The 20,894-nt window shown below is 46.7% G+C and overlaps 1 protein-coding gene across 1 annotated transcript in view; it reads right to left on the reverse strand.

Moving 5' to 3' along the window:
• Positions 1-20,894, reverse strand: part of MOB1B (MOB kinase activator 1B) — an 85,562-nt gene that overhangs the window by 12,611 nt on the left and 52,057 nt on the right. Inside the window, exons 2-3 of the mRNA XM_090031972.1 lie at positions 18,926-19,092; positions 11,683-11,776 (exon numbers count right to left, since the gene is read on the reverse strand). Coding sequence (XP_089888098.1) covers positions 11,683-11,776; positions 18,926-19,092 — 261 coding nt within the window. The remainder of the gene's footprint in view (positions 1-11,682; positions 11,777-18,925; positions 19,093-20,894) is intronic.

Below are 20,894 nucleotides of genomic sequence, written 5' to 3' on the forward strand. Positions count from 1 at the left end.
CAGAACAGTCTCTAGGAGTAAAAAGGACTGGTGAGCTTTACAGTTGTAAAATCCTCCCAAAGAAACCAATGAACCATATAAAGAGGCAGTACCAATGGTCTTCGAGATAAATGTTCGAAACACACAGTTAGGTTAAAATTATATGCTTTTAGAAAGCGCCCTGGTTAGCCTACACACTTGGTCTAAATTATTAAAACTGACAGAATTTGAAATTTTATTAACCACATACAATCTCTCTTTTTGCTACACCCAGTTTTGATAACAAAAAAAATGTACTTTGTTTCATTTTCCATTATTAGTAGAATAACAGAATGCCATGATGTTTGGATTGCCAAGTGCAGGGGAACATTTGTTAAAAAAAATATTCACTTTGGATTTAAAATTATGAGAACATTTTCAAATACATTACAAAGAACTACATGAAATATATTGAATGAACTGAATATATATAACGAAATATATTTTTACTTAAGGCCTACATTTTGGGCCAAATTTACATCAAGGATGGCCTGTTCCAAGGTGTTTTCAGTTAAATCACTAACAGGGTAAACCTTTTCACTACACAATTTCAGAAGAAATATCAACTTGTGTTCTCACCAAGATTATAAATTGCATTCCCCCAGCCCCGTCCCCACCATGCGTGCTGAGGCGCACATGCAGCTGCCACTAGCCAAGGAACGGGCCCACAGTGACAACAATTGGCAGCAATCCCAAGCAAAAGAGAAGGAGAAAGAAGAGGCAAAGGTGCCACGGTGGTCACCACCCGCTGCCAGCACGTGTCACAGCAGGACCCCATTGTTGTGCTCCCTCCCCTCCCCTCCATGGTGGTAGTGCTCCCTCCATGGAGCTAGTGCAGTTGGAAGGGTGGAACCCTGTGCTGCACAGATGGGAGGGAGTGACAGGAAGGGGTTGGGGGTGTACTGAGCAAGCAGCTGTCACCTGAGCCAGGTAGCAAAACCAAGCATCTTGCCTGCAGCTGGCACGCACAGGGAGGGCAGGAATGCAGAGACAAAGCATAATCCTGGGTATTTGCTGATATTAAAAAAAAAAAAAAAAAAAGACATTTGGACAGAGATGGGAGATCCCAAAAAGAGGACATGTCTGGGAAAACCAGACGTATGTAGAGGTGCATCGATACATCGGTCCCATGTCAGATTGGCACTGATATAGGGAAAATTGATAGTATTGGAATTGGCTTTTTTTCCTTGATGTGGCCGATAAATGCCTCATGCATGTGCACAGCTGCAGCATGCACATGGACAGGAGCACAGCCTGGCAGCTTGGAAAGCAGTACCTGGCTAGTAAGTCTGTTGTGGGGGAAGGGGAAGGGGAAGGGGAGAGAAGACCAAGGTCCCCATGGTGAGGGAGAGAGTAGGGCAGGGGCAGCTCAGCCAGGGCGGGGCAGGGCGTGGGATGGAGCCACAAGAGGCTTGTCCGGGGGATGGCACCCACTGCTATATGCAACCCAGGAGAGCATGGGGGCATGTGCCCCCAGATCTGCATGCGAGGTGGACTGTTGCTGCAGACTGTGGGCCAGGGACTGTGCTAGGCTCTTCCCAGTGGGGGACTAGGCTGGGCTGCATTGGCGCTGGGAAGAGGACTATGGTGGATTTTAGGGTGGCTGCAGCGCCCCCCCCATAGCACCCTCCCAGCGCTGCCACCACCTGCCCTGAGAACAGCACAGCCCAGCCTAGCCCCTCCCACCAAGAAGAGCCCAGCACAGCCCCAGCCTGCAGCGGCCCACCCCACACCATGTGCAGATCGGGGGGGGGCATACCCCCTCCTGGGATGCACGCAGAGTGGGAGCCCCCTTCCCTCCCCCTGGACAATCTGCTTGTGGCTCTGTCCCATGCCCCACCCTGGCCTGGCTAAACAGTGCCTGCCCCAGCCCCATGCCCTCCCTCATACCAGGGGCCTCAATCTGCCTCCCTCCGTGCCTCTTCCCCCACAACAGGATTACCAGCCAGATGCCACTCTCCCTGCTGCCCAGCTGCGTGTTGGAATCAGATCAGTATCAGCCAATATGGCTCCTTAAAAATCGGCCATCAGCATCATCCCAAAAAAATCTCTTTCAGTGCACCCCTAGATGTATGGTAACCCTAATTAAATCTCACTGGAAAATCTGTATACCTACAAGTACCTCTAGTATACCAAGGATTACCTCTGTACTTATTCAGATGAAAAAGCCATCTACTAAATTGGAGCGCCTGATCTTAAAGCAGGGTGAGGAAAATATGGCCCACAGGCTGGATCCGGTTCACCAAGTGATTCTATCCAGCCCACGATGAGTCCCTTGGCCCTGTCCAGCCCAGATGCGGGAGGCAGCCTGGGCCATGGTGTGTACAACCGGTCCCACTGCCGCTGGGTGCAGAGGTGCCACGTGGCATGGAGTGCAGCCCACCCTATACCCCCCCAACATGGCTCTTGGGAATGCCAGGAGCTATAGTCTGGGGGGGGTCCAGGTGGCAGGGCAGGGGCGACATGGCAGCTGGACCAGCAGGGGTGGTATGGCAGCTTCCTGGCAGCTCCCACAATGATGGCTTGCTCTTGCCTTCACACTCCACCACTGCTGCCACCAGTATCTCCACTGCCACTGCCAAACCTGGCTCTACTGCTTGGGTACCCCAGCACATCCACTCCTCCTCACCAGACATGCAGCACAGAGTGAGCAGCTGGGGTCTCCATGGAAAACAGCCCGGGACTCCTGCAGGAAGGGCGTGCTTGGCCAGGCAAATGGGATGGGACCACAGGCAGGCAGGGAGTGGGATGGGTAGAACCAGTGCCCATTGCAGGGAACACAGCTCTGTCTCAGGGCCCGACTCTGTGCCATCACCACTCTATGATCCTGGCCCCGCCCACCTATCCCACTCCTGGATGCCATTCCTTGCCTGCCCACAGCCCCATTTCATCCACTCTGCTAAGCACACTCTGCCCATGGGGATCCCGTGGAGTCCCCATCCACATGCTCCTTCCAGCACTCCCAGCAGTGGGAGCCAGGAGGATGGGGGCAGATAGTATCAATTGGCATCTTCCTAGCAAGGTCTTGAACAAGCAATGACCCTGCTTAGCTCACATGATCTGACAGACTAATCGATAGAAAGTGGTATAACTATGAGAAACACCAAAGATCTCTCTGGTACAACAGGCATCAGAAGTAAAGATTATCTTATCTTGGTGTATCTTCAAGCACTTTAGTAATTCTCACATGCCTGGCTCACCATTTCATTTGTTACTTTTACAGATAAGCTGGGGAGAGACAGGGGAAAACATTCCCTGCATGATTAAATTTAGTAGTGAAAACAGTATTCTGGAACTAAAGCTTCTAAAGGTGCACCATCTGGGCAGGTAGTGGAAAAGGCAAACCAAAAGCTGACAACATACTGACTCAAGAGCATGAGCAAGTATCTACATCTCCATGCAACAGAGCAAACAAGCATATCATGCTATTACTACAAACTAAGGCCTTGTACAGCCATTCAGGTTCTCCTGGGAGAGTTACTGCTTTCCCAGGAGAAGCCACAAGTATACAGATGTTCAGGCCTTTTCTCCCAGAATAAAAATGGCTGCTCCAGGAGAAAAATAATCTAGAAACAACCAGGGTTAAATCATTCCCTGGAAAGTTTCTCTTGGGAGAGAAAGTGTCTGTACATGCTGGTTCTCTAACAAAGGAGTGTAGTCCTCCAGTATCCACCCCCTCCCTCCTGCCCGAGAAGACAGTGTTTCACTCACTAGACTCTGTTGCTTCAGCAGGGAACAGAACACGTGCCTTCATAATCCCCACACTGTGCTGGTGGGAAACATAGGCTGATCATGGATAGTCTGGATCAGCCAGTCAGGGCTGCCCTATGCCCTGCTGCTGTCTGTTACCAGGCAGACAAAGTGCAATGAGATGTGTGCACAGGCCCCTCAACTGCACAGTACTAGCACTACAAAGTCTCCACTCTTTGTATGTCTTTGTACACATGGCCCCAAGTAAGTTGTTCTACTGGGAGGACAAACCTGGGAGATTTATCTTGTGTTATATGAATATGCGTATGCAGCCTACACCTTATCCATATAGCTAGATCAGGCTCATCTGAAAATATAATCTTCTCCATAAGGTTCAGGGATGGTATTATAAACACATACAAAATGATACTTAATATGCAGAGTAAGAGATATACTTACAGTGACAAACTGGAGGATCAAACCATCCCAAATGACACTGTTTAATCCAGGGGCAGGCAATTATTTGGGCTCACGGAACACATAGATAGCTCTGGGGAGCTGCCATGGGAGGCCAGCATGCCCCAAAAGTCCAGAATCACAAGGCATTCTGGGCATAGGCTCTGAGTGGCTGCAGCAAAAAAGGCTCAGAAGTGGTTGCTTCCCCCCACCCCAGCAACAGTTTCTGCCTGACTGCTGCTGCCACCGCCACTACTTGGTGTGGGCAGGTGAGTCTGGAGCAGGCACGGGGCGGGCCAGGGTTGGGACTGTGCGCACAGGTTCAGACTGGTCCAGAGCTGGTCTGCTCCACCAAGCCAAGTCCAGAATGGGCACAGGGTCGGGGCAGCCAGAAGCCAATGCTGCCTGGGCTGCCTAGAAAGGCAGTCCAGCTGTGGAGCTCCCCCAGCCCCACTGTGCACCCAGGGAGCAGCAGAACATGCCAAGAGCTAGATGGAGCTTGGGCCAGGTGGGACGGAGGGACCTGCCATGGGCCAGATGGAGTCCCCCTCCATAGGCTAGATCCGTCCCATGGGCCACATTTTACTTACCCGTGGACTAATCTGTCTAAATCCTGGTGAATCCTACCAACTGGCTTTTGTATTCATGGATACCAGTAATCCCACATAAATGGGAAAATGTACCTATATACCAAAGATAAGACCAACTCCTCCTCTATGAAAATAGTTGGGGGGGGGGCAGGGACTGTAGGACAAAACCACCACCTCATATAGAACAGATGCTTGGGAATTTAAATGTCAAATTTAAATCCAATGAAAGAATATTAAATGAACAGTTTAACATTCTATGTTCATTTTTGGTGCTCTCACTTACCAAAGGGACAGAGAACTAAGGAGAGGTTGAGAGGCAAGATGAAGGTTCAAGTTTGTTCACTTTTTCAACTTAAGAGACTCATGGCCCATGAAGATCTACTTCTGCTTTATTTATTCTTGTCAGCAGCCAAGTTTAATTGTCTTGGTACAGGGATAGCTGCACCTTTCACTGCTTTCAACTTCCTCAAGTGCCAATTTGTACAAAGGGGCTCTTAACGCAAGAAACTGTATGGATATATTTGGTAGCCATGTTGATCTGAGACAAAAAAGAAATTAAAAAAAACTCTAGAACTCTGAAGTATTCTACACACTTGACTGCCGTCTCTAAATTTTAGGTAGGCACAGGTTATCCTGACATTCCCATTTGTCAGGGGTTTGTAATTCTCTCTTTGTTTCCCAGCTTGTCCCTTCGAGGACTGTCTCCTTAGAGAGTGCGAGTCCTTTGTCTTCTCTACCTCTTGTACCTGGTTAAACTGGTTTGGCCAGTTCTACACGGAGTCCTGGACAGATTTCAAAAGTAGCTGTTCTTGGCTTTGTCTTGCAAGTACTGGTAAATGGGAGACTATCTTCCTTTCTGTCAAATGTGCAAGTAGCTCACACCTGAATACATGGTTTTTAATTATTTAAAACAGAACAAAAACAACAAAGCAGTAGTCTGACAACTGATCAACCTCAATGTATAGTGTTCACATAGTTTTTGTATTGATAGGATTAGGTGCTCGTCCAGTCTCCTCTTCAAGACCCCCAAGGTAGGGGAGAGCACCACCTCCCTTGGAAGCCCATTCCAGACTCTGGCAACCGTTACTGATCAGAGACTTGCACAGCAAGCCATACAAGCTAAAGCAGAGGGACCTGGGACTCTTCAGCCTGCTGCTTGGCGCAGGGAAAAAAACAGCCCTACCCCCTCACCTCTGCTGGGCCCTTCTTGCTGCAGACATCCAGACCCTGTACCCCAGCTGCCCTGTGGCTCCTCTCTGCTGCTGTCACTGCTGCCTCCAGGCCACTCAGTGAGGCAGCGGTAGCAGTGCAAAAGAGCCACAGGGCAGCCTGAGCATAGGCTCTGGGTGGCTGCACCAAGAAAGGGCTGGCAGCAGCAAAGAGGAGGGGCTGCTTTTCCCCTCCATGTGCAGCAGCAGTAGTTTCTGCGCAGCCACCATCACTGCTGCCACTGCTCAGCATGGGCGGGCAAGTCTGGAGCAGGCATAGCGTGGGCCACCCCATTTTAACCCCCTGCAGGCTGCATTACTAGCTGCATGTCTTAGATTGCACCAACAATGAACCCATGTAGCTACCATGTACACGGTCCCATATTGTCTTTCTAAACATCACAAACCCCATGTTAACCCTACAAAGCCATGTAAATAATATTTTTTTAACAGTTTCTAATAAAATATATGTATTAAGAGATATATACACACACTCACATTCACACTCTAGGGCTGGGGCAGCGCAGGCGCTAAGGTATACAGTTGGCAGCTCAAAGGTTGCAAGCTGAAGGCTATAGCAGAAGCGCTCACAGCACAGCCTGCCAGATTCCAATGTGTCTGCAAACTCTGCTAAATACCTCGTCACAAAGACAGGAAAAGGGAAAAGGAAGAGATGGGCTATCAGAAAAAATAAAGAAAAAACTTTGCAATTCACCTATGACCAACAGGAACATGCACTGGGTCTCATTCTCACAGTCAGCAGCAGCATAACAACACTTAATCTGTTTAACATTCACTCATACATACCACCCTCATCTACTTGTTTCACTATACAACACTGGCTTTAGGTGGGTCCTGTACATTTGACTTGGCTTTCTCTCCTGCATAATCTAGCCCCAGCCCTGTGGCTAGGGCAGGGGTGGGCAAAATATGGCCCATAAGGCCATTCTATCTGGCCCATGCGGCCCCTAAAAAATTTAGAAATTTAATATTCATCTGCCCTTGGTTCTTGTCAAAAATGACAGGAACCAAGGGCAGTAGGACCCAGGGGAAGCCTGGCAGGCTCCCACAACAGCAGGGCCCACCGGGCCCCAGCCGGAAGTCCCAGCTGAGGCTTCTGGCCTGGGACCACATGACTGCCCCCTGCTGGAACTGCACATAAGGGCGGGGGGAAAGAGAGAGGTTAGGGGAGAAGAGAGGGAGAAGAGAACGGGCATCCTGCGTACCGTTTTGGGCCCCACCGGTGCTGGCCCTGGGACATAGGTCCCAAGACATTGGGACATCAGTCCCAAGATGGTGACCAGGGAGCAGGGCACCTGTTAAGGGGCAAGGCTACCCATGCGGCCCTAGACAGCCTGCCAAAACTGGGTAAGTGGCCCTCCACCCAAAATAATTGCCCGCCCCTGGGCTAGGGTGACCACCCATCCCTAACTGGGCGGGACAGTCCCAGAATGGGATCATCAAGTCCCATTCCTGGGCTGCATGACTCTGGGACACTGTCCTAGATTCACAGCGTTGTGCACGGATCTGGGTTTCCCCCTGCAGGCTGGTAGCATTCCAGCCTGGAAGGGGCTGCGAGGGACTGCCAGGAGCGAGACGCAGGGTCACCATGTGCACATGCACACTCAAACACACACACATGGGCGGGAAAGAGCCGGCAGTATGGAGAGTACCTGCCTGCAAGTAAGTCTATGGGGTGTGGGGGGGAGGGAGCCAAAAATCAAGGCCCCCATAGTAAAGGAGGGAGTGGGACAGGGGCTTGGGGTGCTCCCCAGCCAGGGTGGTACATGGGGCCGCAGGGCTGGGGCAGGGAGCAAGACAAAGCCATGGACAGCTTGTCCAGGGGGTGCATGGGAGGGAGACTCTCCACATATCCACAATTCAAAAAGAATGTGGAAAAGTTTGAGAGTGCAGGAGAGCCACACATGATCAGAGGTCAGGAAAACAGACCTTATGGTGAGAGGCTGAGAGCCACGGGACTCTTCAGCCTGGAAAAGCACAGGCTCAGGGGCAATCTGGTGCCCACCTATAAGCCTATCAGGGGTGCTCACCAGGATCTGGGGGAATGTCTGTTCACCAGAGCCCCCACAAGGGATGACAAGATCAAATGGTCACTAACTCCTCCATGACCAATTCAGGCTGGACATAGCGAAGAACTTCTTTACTGTCTGAGCCCCCAAGGTTTGGAATACACTGGTGCCAGAGGTGGTTCAAGCACCTACTTTGAACGCCTTCAAGAGCCATTTAGATGTTTAACTTGCTGGGATACTATGATCCCTGCCGACTTCCTGCCCCTGGGGCAGGGGGCTGGACTCGATCTTCTGAGGTCCCCTCCAGCCCTAATGTCTATGAAATCTATATCCCCAGGTTGTGGGCATACTGAGGGCACATGCCCCCCAGATTTGTGTGTGGGGTCAGGGTGGATGAGAGCTGTCTGCTGTGGGCCTGGGGCTCCCTGCTCTGCTGTCCTCTTCCCTGGAGCCCTGCACCAACACAGTGACATGCCCCATGCCCGCACGGCAGCTGCCAGGGTGGTGGAAGCATGGGGTTTCATAGTTTCATAGTTTCATAGTAGCTAGAGTCGGAAGGGACCTAGGTAGATCATCTAGTCCGACCCCCTGCCTTAGCAGGAAAGAGCACCGGGGTCAGATGACCCCGGCAAGGTGCTCATCTAACTTCCTTTTAAAAATCCCCAGGCTAGGAGCCTGCACCACTTCCCCTGGAAGCTGGTTCCAGGCCCTAGCCGCCCTGACTGTGAAGTAGCGCCTCCTAATATCTAATCTAAACTTACCCTCCGCCAGTTTGTGACCGTTATTCCTGGTCACTCCTGGCAGCGCACGGGGGAACAGGGACTCCCCCAATACCTGCTGATCCCCCCTGACCAGTTTGTAGCAAGCCACAAGGTCCCCCCTTAACCTTCTCTTGTGGAGGCTAAACAGGTTCAGGTCCCGTAGCCTCTCCTCATAAGGCCTGCCCTGCTGACCCCTGATCATACGAGTGGCCCTCCTCTGAACTCTTTCCATATTGTCCACGTCCCTCTTGAAGTGTGGCGCCCAGAACTGGACGCAGTACTCCAGCTGCAGCCTGACCAGTGCCGCATAGAGGGGGAGGATCACCTCCCTGGACCTGCTCGAGATGCATCTGTGGATGCATGACAGGGTACAGTTGGCCTTCTTGACTGCCTCCCCACACTGCCGGCCCATGTTCATCGTGGAGTCAATGACGACTCCAAGATCCTTTTCCGTCTCCGTGCTGGCAAGAGGGGAGTTCCCCAACCTGTAAGTGCGGTGCCGGTTCTTCCTCCCCATGTGCAACACCTTGCACTTATCAGTGTTAAACCCCATCCTATTCTCATCCGCCCACCGTTGCAACCTGTCAAGGTCAGCTTGTAGGCTATTGCACCCTTCTAGTGCACCCACATCCCCCCACATCTTAGTGTCATCAGCAAACTTGAACAGGGTGCTTTCTACCCCCTCATCCAAGTCACTGATGAAGATGTTGAACAGTGCGGGCCCAAGGACCGAGCCCTGCGGAACCCCACTGCCCACGTCCTTCCAGGTCGAGAAGAACCCATCCACTACCACCCTCTGGGTGCGGCCCTCCAACCAGTTGGCGACCCATTTGACCGTGTGGGCATCAACACCACAGTCTCCCAGCTTTTTGATGAGGACAGGGTGAGAGACAGTGTCGAAAGCCTTCCGGAAGTCCAAAAAGACTACATCCACAGCAACCCCTGCGTCTAATGATTTGGTGACCTGATCGTAAAAGGCCACCAGGTTGGTCTGACAAGACCTGCCACTGATGAACCCATGTTGGTTGCCCCTGAGCATGCATTCCCCCGCAAGGCCCTCCTGGATGTGTGCCAGGATAATTTTTTCAAAGAGCTTACCCGGGATTGAGGTAAGACTAACTGGCCTGTAATTTCCCGGGTCCTCTTTTTTTCCCTTTTTGAAGATAGGGACCACATTGGCCCTCTTCCAGTCCTCCGGCACCTCACCAGAGCACCACGAGTGCTCATAGAGCCGCGCCAGGGGTCCCGCAATGACCTCGGCCAGTTCCTGTAGAACCCTAGGGTGAAGATCGTCCAGACCAGCGGACTTGAACACGTCCAGCCTCTCCAGAAGTACCCTAACTAACTCCTCGCTAACCCCTGGCCCAGGCGTGTCTCTCTCGGGGCCCGAGGGGGGCCCAGCAGGGAGGTGGCTGAACTGGTCCCTACTTAGGAAGACAGAGGCAAAGAAATCGTTAAATATGTTAGCTTTGTCATCTGGCGTGATGACTAAGTTGCCCATGGGTTGTGCCTCCCATGGCTGCCAGGCAGGCAGGGGGGTGCACAGGCAGTGTGCAGCTCCTGGGGGAACGGCAGCAAGGTGGGAAGCCCTGATCCTGCAGCCCGCATCCACCCCTGCCCCACTCAGCTCTGCTCTGGCCATGTCGCGGGGGGGGGGGCCACAGCATATGTCCTGCCTTTGCATTTTAAAGAGGTGTTCATCCTACCTGTCACAGTCCAAGGCTTAATGCCTACATCAAAAACATTTTCTGGCAGGGGGGCCAGAATGACCCTGCTCAGTTCCAGAGAGTTTCTAGGACCTAACCACTGCCATCTCTGGATCCAGCCCACAGATCATAGGTTGCCACCCCGGCATAGGGCATTTCACAGATATTTCAAACAGATCCCTTTGTCCGTCCAATTCTTACACTGAATTTAGTGCCAGATATCTTCCTATACATTGTTACAATCCTTTTTGATGGAAACAAAATTGCTTTGGGCATTTTTCTACATCTTAATCATGAATTTAAGACCTTTAAGTGCATTTATCCTGCTTGCAGGTAAATAGTAGGGCAGAAAAATACTTTCTTCTTCATACTTAACCATATACATTACCACTATGTCTATGCTGCATATGGAAGCATATTATAGAGAGGCAAATTACACATATGCAAGCACACACACAAACTTTATGAAGTATTTCTGAATAATACCATACACTTTACAGTATACTTTGACCATTCACTGGCTTGCAGCAAAAAGCTGCAGAAACTATTAAATTTCAAGCAGTCCAGGAGTTTTGCACTGTTGACTTCAGACATTTTTAAGAATAAAATTTAACAAAAGAAGACATGTATGGGAGGGGAGAGAAAGGTACATTAACGAGTAAAGCTAATTTCTTTAGTCTGTATAAACATGGCCTAAAAGGAAAAGTTTATATTAGTAATTCATGTATTTTCCACTCTGGAAGACATTAAACAGCTTGAGATTTGATAAAAGTATTAAATGACAGGAATCAAGGATGTAAATTTTAGCATCTAAGATTAGGGATTTTTATGTATACAGTTATAAAAATATGTCATTACAATTTCAATATCTACTTAGGACATTTAAGAAAGGAGCTCTCAATTTCTCTAACAGTGCAATTACGGACTAAGAGTTATCCACCTGTATCAGAAAAACATGCTCCCAGTAAAGTCTCCAACAAAAAAGAAAACACATTTTATATTAAAAATTGAAGACAAAAGGGAACTCTTCATTCCCCCTACATAAAGTTTCAGGTCCTCTTTTTAAAGTTTTCAGGTCCTCTTATAACAAGCAAAGCATATTTCCTTCAGCTTAGCTTCATAAGGTTTTTTTATATCAAAGGAATTGATCAGTGTGTAAAATTTTCAAAAAGAGATTGATATCAAAAGTTGCAATCTCAGTGATGTGTAACAAGTATTCTTACTTTGGGCCAGCAGACATGACTGGGCAGCTTTCTTCCGTACAGAAATCTGTAATGGTTCCATAAAGCATGTTGATCTGATTGAAGAAGTCTACAGCTGTAAAGTATTTAAACAATTAATTAGCAGTTTGGCAGCAATTTAATAACACTGCAAGCTTCATGCATTTTCAGTTATGAAATACAGGATGCTGAGCAGGGTTACAGGACAAGACATCCTATCCTCATTGTTATCAAGACAATGTGGGGTGCAAACAAAACATCCACCATGTGTTGAGTTTCTTGCACGCTCCCAGCTATTCTAAGTTGCTGACATTTCAAATATACCAGAAAAAAAGTCTCAACTCCAGGAAAATTCTTATTTACTCATCCAACTCTTTAATGTAGATATTTACATTTTCAAAGCCACACTCATTCTGTTGAAGATAGATTTTTTAAATGAGCAACTAAAGCTTTTCAGTTTAAACTCCAAAGTGTGATGAACTGTTTAGCTATTAGTTAACCTTGAAGTCCCTAAAGAACTTATATAAAAGTTATCATGCTTTCTAAAAATAAATGCCATACAAAGAACTCCAAGGCATTACCTATGAAAATTATACTAAAATACTATGCCATATAATTGGCTTTGTTTTTCTGGTTGCTATCAAGAACTTGTAGTTAAACCATAAAGTATGTTCCCCTAAAACAAACCAGGCTCTTCGCTTTATTTATTTATTTATTGTTTTTCCAGTGGTGTCCTATGACATGCTCTGGGAGAAATAAGATATTCAATTTATCCTAGATGTGACTTTTAAATAGGAGTCCAAAATTAGGCTTCTAAGAAGGTAACAAAACATTCAGTTGCTAAGCTCTGAGCAGTTCTCACTGCAGGCAGTAACTTATGAAGCCAATGGACACTAAATCCATACTGCCTTTTAAAAATCAGGAATCTGTGTTTGGTATCCTAACTCCAAGCTAATCAATGTCTTCCTTCACCTTCATTTTTCTTTCAACTGACTGATCTTGATCGCCCTGGATACTCCCCAGGACGCTCCAACATCACTCAAAGGAACACTGAGGAATACTAAGACACGCAGGCCAAATTAAAAATAAAGCTTTAATGACAAAATACATGTTACAGAGCAGATCTTAAAGTGGTGGCAACTGAATTCTTCAAGCAGTGATAACACTTCTTGGGATAAAAAGAACATTTTCTGCTACTGGGTGAGCCCAGCCCAAAATGGTACAAATCCACAAGAGCAGAAGCTTTTTTAAGTCTGTGGAAATGTATTATTCATGAAGCCTGCCAAGACAACTCCATTTAAGTATGAAAGCCTCTTAACAGTAATGGTGCTAGCACAGCCAGCATCAGCAGTTCAAGCCTTTCCACAAACAGATCTTGGCTCTCAGCTGAGGGAATCATACATACCATGACAGTGCGTTTAAAATCTCAACGTTCAGCTTGTGCCATGGCACTTGTATTGTGGAGCAGCTGTCCCATCTTAATTTATTGATGAGGAAGGAAATTTATTGATGAAGTGACTGTTGTATTGATGCCAACACAGTTGGATGGGTAAAATATTGGCTGACGGGGCACACCCAGAGAGCAGGGGTGGATGGGCTGTACTCAAACTTGGTGAGATGTGAGCACTGGAGTAACCCAGGGCTCAGTCCTCAGGCCTGCACTGTTTAACATCTTCATCAGCAACTTGAACAAGGGGGTGGAAAGCATGCTGTCTAAGTTTGCTGATGACACTAAGATGTGGAGTGAGGTGGACACACTTGAAGGGAGAGAGAGGCTGCAAACAGATTTAGACAGACTACAAAAGTGGGCAGACAAGAATAGGATAGGGTTCAACATCGATAAATGTAGGGTGCTGCACCTTGGGAGAAGGAATCCACAGCATACATACAGGCTGGGAAATTCCCCTCTTGAAAGCACAGAGGCAGAACAGGATCTTGGAGTCATTACTGACTCCAAGATGAACATGAGCAGCCAATGCCAGATTGCAGCCAGCAAGGCCAGCCATACCTTGTCATGCATCCAAAGGAGCATCTCAAGCCAGTCCAGAGAGGTGATACTCCCCCTCTATGCGACTTTGGTCAGGCCACAGTTGGAGTACTGCATCCAGTACTGGGCGCCACACTTCAAGAGGGATGTGGCCAGCCTGGAGAGGGTTCAAAGGAGGGCCACCTGCTTGGTGAGAGGTCAGCAGGACAGGCCCTACACAAGGAGAGACTGAGGGACCTGAACCTGTTCAGCCTCAGCAAGAAGAGGCCGAGGGGAGACCTAGTGGCTGCCTACAAACTCATCAGGGGAGATCAACAGCAAATTTTCTCCCCAGCACCACCTGGGGTGACAAGAAACAATGGTAATAAGCTGATGGAGAACAGGTTTAGATTAGAGATCAGAAGGCAATTTTTTACAGTTAGGGTAGCCAAAATCTGGGACCAACTTCCCAGGGAAGTGGTCCTCGCCCCAACCTTGGGCAAATTCAAGAGGAGGTTGGATGATCACCTGTCTGGGGTCTTGTGAACCCAGCATTCATTCCTGCCTGTGGCAGGGGGTCAGGCTAAATGATCTGTTCAGGTCCCTCCTGACCCTAGCTACTATGAAACTATGAGACCAGCCAGGGTGCCAGTAGTGCCACCTGTTATGACAGTTTCTGTGATAGAAACCATCTTTCAAAAGTAATCTTCAAGGTCTTGCTGTAATTTCCTGAACCTAGAATTGCTTTGCAGTGCTGAACAGAAGTTTCTAACTCTCCTGGCTATGCAGCAAGCCTTGACAAATGAAGAGATGCACAGTTTGTCTCATTTCAGTCTGTTTGCAGACTCAACAACAGTGATGAGAGACTTAAGACCTTCCATGTCTATCTTAATTGGGTGATGTCGATTCAATACCAGGGTCATTAACCATTTCCCTATGGAAATGGAACACATATATTCAACTATTGCCCTCATTCACTGCAGGGGACAGACAAATGAGGCCCTTTAGTGCCATGTGCTATCTGATGAAAATTCAAATCCAAACCAGGCTCGTCACTCTGGATGTGCAAATGGCTGAATATTCTCCTACCTAATCTCTGAAACATTCAGATAGCTATGTTTGTACTACCAGCCCTAGTTATAAAGACAACATTTTTAGAGTTGTTAGTTATAAAATGCTACATTCCTAAAAGTCCTATTAGCAGGATACTGTTAAGCTCACATGTAATATTAAGGTTCCCAGGTCCAGCATCATGACACAAATGATACAAGACTGAGGCCGAGACAAAGCAGTACAAACCCCTCCACAGCTCAGCCTTCACCTATTCTAAAGTTTGTTCCTTTTGAGCAGCTGTCCAACAGAAAAGGTGTTGGCATACCCAGAATTTAAGGATTGCTAAAATACTGCCTTGTAGAGTGATGGAAGTTTGGGAGGAGGAAGTTGATAAAAGAGGAAGAAGAGATCCTTTCGGCTCCATAAACAACATGGCAACTTAATGACCTACAAACCCTTGCTACTTATTTTTAATGCATCCTATTTTTCATCAGATGCAATATTTTGGCTGCAAACTGCTGCTGTGTAACTAACAAGCACCAAAAAAGGAAGCAACTCAAAAATAAATAAATAAATAAATAAAAACCCTGATGGATCACATGTTTAGGTGCATATTATCTTTCACAATAGACAGGCTCCCTTTGGAAACACAACAATAGCAACTGGTGAGACATGCTGAGGAAAAGCAGTCCCAGAAAGGGAAGACTTGCTGGGGAAACAAAGCATCTTTTAATATCAAAAAGCCTGTGCAGCTTTTGTAGCTTACAGCCATTTTTGAGCTTTCTAGTTTTGAGAGTTCTGAAGTTTTCCAACCCCACTCCCAAAAAGCCACAAACAGCAACGTATGTTTAAAAGCAGATGCATCTGAAACCACGTGAGCTTTGTGAAGATAACTGTCATTGCTTGGGCCCACATTCTGAGTATCAAGAGGCCACGAAACAAATTGCCAACCTCCAAAACTACCAATGTGTGACAAGTAAACAAAATGTTTTCCTATTTCTTCTTTTGGCACCGTCACTTCCCCTTTTTGGTGACAGCTCTGAAGCCCATAGGTTTTTAAAAAAACAAGTAATTTCTCCAGTTGAAGATGTGCATTGCCTGCCAATTAAAGTAAGAACATGGACAAATGTAACAATTATACTAGTATCAAATGACTCCGGCAAAAGCTATTATGACGTAGCTCTTATATCTGCATGTTCAAATACAGTAAAACACTGTCACATTAACTCCCTTTCATTCAGGGTTAAAGATACAATACAGCCATTTGTTTCACTTGTACAGTAGAACCTGGATATTTCAAAGTGTTAAATTCTTAATCTCGCTACAAAACATCTGGGGGAACACAGGGCCACAACAGACAACTGAGCAGGACTGCTGAGCTACTTCAGGTGTTTGCTGTGGCTTTTAATTTCAAAAGGTACTGCTTCTCTTACCACCAACGTGGGACCACCCTGAGTGGAAAAACAACACCCTACAAAAGAAAAGCTGCAAATTGAGCACCTTGTCCTTAATTCAGCAACCTGCTGTGAGCCAAGCAGGATGCCAGCCACTCGGATACAAATAATCCAGGTCCTACAGCACCACTACAAGAACATGATATTTTTTATTGGATGAAATGTATAGCTGGGAGAGATAACATGCAAACTTTCAGGCACCAAGAAGTACAGACAAAAGACACAGAAACAAGCTTCTTGGGTTCTATTCCCAGATGTATAGCTGTGCCTTCTGACAACACATTTGCATAATATCTGTAACAGTTTGCTATCTTTATTACCAATGAAAATGCGAAAACCATGTTCCCATGAGAGCTTTCATGATCACTGTATACACAGGACTTCCCCAATCCTTTACTAGCGTTCTATGAAAAAGCATATTTTGTGGGATTTTCAGCAAATTTGGAAGGTGAAAGCCATATAAAATAGCAATTGACCTGTGCAACTAAAGACCAAATGTATCAAGATGCAGAAAAGAGGCTAGATATCTACACAGATAACAAGAACATCCACAATTTCATTAGAAGCGCTTCAGTGCATTAGAGAAAGAGCTCAGACACTTATAAAAGAAAAAGAAAAATCCTCTGGCAAAAGCTTATTCCACACTTCTCTAATTTGGGCAGTTCCCATTTTCCTCTAGCTTACTGTAAAATGTGCCATCAGACAAGATGGACCAGTGGTCACAGTTGGCAGGGCAGTTCCTGAGTTCTTCATCTTCCTTTGTTTGGGTCCCTCAAGCCAAGACGAACTCATTCCCTACTCAGCATTCAGAAAAAGGGGATTTTACAGTACTATTATAATGGTAAAAAGAGCAATTAAAAAAAAAAAAAAATCAAACTTCCAATGGAGGAGAAAGATTCAGTCATCAACCGCTGGCAGCCTGTTGTGTGAAAGCTCTGGGGACCAAGAAAGGTGGCACAAAGAAGACAGTTGATACATTTGGGTGTCTGTTTTACCCAGGCTGGCTCAGAAGAGACAGACAAACAGGAAGGAGGAGGTTAGAATAATCAAATGAAAAAGTTACCAAAGCATAGGCTAACAGCTTAGTAATGGGAACAAGAGGGTAATACTGGAAATGCTGCAAAGAAAACCTGCACATTTTTTAGGGGACGAAGGAAAGCTTTTCTACATATCTGCTTGCAATTTTAACATCTGTTTTAGACTTGGCCCTAACTACTCATCCAAAGATTTAAACTCACCATAGACATACACCCCCAGGAAATTATGCAATTATGCACCCATGCAATTTTGCACATAAAATATATGACCATGCAAAATTGCATAATTTTGCATAATTTAACCTGGGTGGGCTCTGTGCCATATGGAGGCACTGAGCACAGTGGCACACGACTAGACAGCTGGTAAGTGGAGCTCCTGCCTGCAGGGGTGGGTGTGGGGTCTGTGGGCAGATGTGTGGGGGGGGGCATGGGCCCTCCCACCACATGCACCCCTTCCTTTCCCCACCTCCCCTTCCCCAAGGTACACAGCCCCTGTTGCCAATGGTGGCGGCAGCAGCAGCAGGCAGCAGGCCTTTGGAGTGCTCATGGTCATGGCACGTGGAGCCTCCCAATGGCCCACAGGTCCAACTGAGTCCTGGATGGCCCGCTAGTGCATGCCTTCAACCCAAGCCAGGCTGGCTCTGTGTATGTGGGGCTCATGGCACAGCAGGTGGGAGCCATATGCCATCAGGCTGCACTGGCTGGCTCTGTGCCTCCACATGGGGTTCCTAGCACTCCAGCGGGAAGCCACATGTGGAGGCACGGAGTCAGCCTGGTCTGATGGCACAATTTCATGCCTCCATGTGTGGCTTCCCGCTTGAATGCTGGAAGCCCCACAGAGGCATTAAGCCCACCCGGCCCAACAACACACAGCTTCTGCCTGCAGTGCCGCAAACCATGTATGCTGGCTCAGAGCCAGCTTGGTATGACCAGATCTCCTGTCCCTGGGACTCGGCAACTAATTTTGAATTTTTCTTTGCATAATCCCCTGGGGTATAATAGAAAGATATAACCATGCTGTTGAGTAAAACAGGTTTAGCTGGAAACTAAGGGTGCCTATACATGAGCAGGGGGGCTGCTCCAACATACTGGAATTCCAGCGCATTGGAGCAGACTCAGTTTATCAAGTCTGCTGGAGCATGGCAATTACTGGGCTCCAGCCGCCTCCCACATCTCATGCATCAGCCTTCCTGCATTTCAAAATGGCAGCAAGAGCACTTTACCTAAAGCTCATTTGACAAGTTTTAGATAAAGTGCCCCTGCTGCCATTTTAAAGCACAGGGACATTAAAGCACCCTGAGCATCTTGTGTATCAATCAGAGCAACTCTCAGAGCCGCTCTAATTAAAGCACCCCCTGCTCCCAGAGCATGTGTACAAACACCCCAAAGCACTGAAGTTACACTAAGGTGGCCCCTTACCAGCTATTTGCTAAATACAGCACTGGCATTTCCCCTTCAGAACTCACAAAGTTTAAAACCAAAGTATTTGTTCATAACCACAAAAAGCAGTGATTTGTTGGGGAAAAACTTCTATTTTCAACAGACATAGCAGGGGGTTATTTATTTTGAGCCATTTAGTTGCTGTAAATTCTCTAAACTATACCATCTTTTGCTTTTTTTAATTGCAGTACAACACATGGTTGTGCATGAAGAAATACCCAACATGCAGGTGTCCTTATTCATGACTAGGCCACATTTGCTACCCACCTCCCACAGGAAAAGATCAAGCGACTTACTGTTAACTGCAACCCATTCATTTAAGTCTTCCCCCTCTGGCAGCATAACGGCCATCCGGAGATTACCACTTCCAAGCGTGGCTTCTGCATGTTTTAGTAGCTCATACTGGTGAGACCCCTCTGGAATGTTTTTCTTTGGTTTAAATGTTTTAGAAGAGCGACTACCACTGTGAAATAGAGGGAGAAAAAGTTTTAGAGAACTTAACAGAAACTGAAAGAAGGCTATATAAGTCATGAATCAGCATAGCACTAAGTGATTAACACTTCTCCTCACACCAGATTTTTATTTAGATTAAGAAGGATGTTTACAAAAATCAGAGAGATAAAATTACAGGCATCTCGACTTGTTGGTTTCTATTAAACAATTAGTTGGAACTCAAAATGCATTCTCCTCTCATAGTATTATACTACCAGATGGACATCAGGGAATACAATACATACACCCACGCACTGCACAGTAAACTGGGTCAGGCAACAGGGGGAAAAAAATGATTTACTAGAATCAGGAGGACTACATTTCAGAGACAGGAGAGTGGCACAATAAAATTCTCTCCCACCTCCCCAAGTAACCGATGAGATGGGTTGTAGCTGACAAGAGACAAAGAAGAAAAGATAAACCCATCACTTTTAAATTACTTTCTTTCAAGAGGGATGAAACTGTACTACTTCGGCAAAAATAAATCTGAATGGAGGTAGCCAGCAGTGCTTTCCACTCAGTTTTTTTTTGATAGTGTAAAAGGTCGCTATTACTTCCCTGAAAGTAAACAGCTGTTTTTTTCATAAAGATATAGCCCTCTGGGTCCTCAGACAATTAAAACAATGTACTAGTCATGTTAGCATATTGCCAGCCTATTTCAATCTAAATCTTACTTAAAAAAGATGCATCTCACACACAGCAACTCCAAATGTACCTTAGAAATGACAAGTTTGGGTTAATATTGTTTTAAATATATACAGAAGCATAGTGTTGTTGGTGCAGTGTTATAGTAATGGTAGAACTGATCCTTCCATTCCAAATCCCTATTTTCCAAGGGCTTCTTCTGTGATTTCCCTCTGGATTTTATATCTTCTTTGAGCCCACAAGTTATATTTGATGAAAATATTTGTAGGAGTTGTTTGAAAGGAATTGTAGGTAGAAAATTTTGGGCACTTTTTTTCCTGTTTCTATTTTACACTAAATTCAATTCCAAATTAAATAGATATTTCTGTTTGGATCATTAAAAATAGTTGTTAAAAATGCTGAACTGTGTATGTGTACGCTGCTGAATAAACAGGACCTTATGAAAACAACTTGAAGCAACTAAAGAAAATATCCTTAAGTTTTAATAGTAAAAAGATAATATATTACATTTCCAAATTATCTAAAACATGTATTGGATGCAAGGCTTCAGGTATCTGCAGAAGTAGGTTTAATTGAATGAGCCAGTATACGGAGCCTACAATGAGAGAGTCAACTGCTAACAGATCTGTTGAAAATTGAAGATCAAAACATAAGTACGTGCTGGGGAGATGGAGTTGTTAAATGAAGTAGTCAAGGAACTTTAAAAGACAAACAGGACACCTCCTCTTGACATCACGTGTCATTTCTGCAGTGTTTCGTTTTAAAAAGATTTCTAATGGTATAAAACAGTCACGTATGGATGCAGGTATGTATGTTCCAGGAGACACAACAATGAATTGCACTATGAACATGGGGATGAACTTGAACACTCTGGCTATTTGTAGATGTGCTCACCATTTTCTAAACCAGGAGTTCTTTGAAAGGTCCCAGAGGGTATGCGGGGGCGGGCAGGGACAGAGTGCCGCTGCCTCACAGGAGCAGGGTCAGGGCATGGCAAGAGCAGCGGCGCCCTTCCACAGGCACCGCACTGCCGCTGCTCACCACCCTCTTCCCCCCAGCTCATTGTCTGCCTACTCATCACCCCTCCCCCCTGCCACCATCCAGGCACATGCCACCCCTGCTGGGGTA

Source organism: Crocodylus siamensis, chromosome 2 (assembly GCF_052110815.1).
Source record: "Crocodylus siamensis isolate JL-2025a chromosome 2, ASM5211081v1, whole genome shotgun sequence".
Lineage (NCBI taxonomy): Eukaryota > Metazoa > Chordata > Crocodylia > Crocodylidae > Crocodylus > Crocodylus siamensis.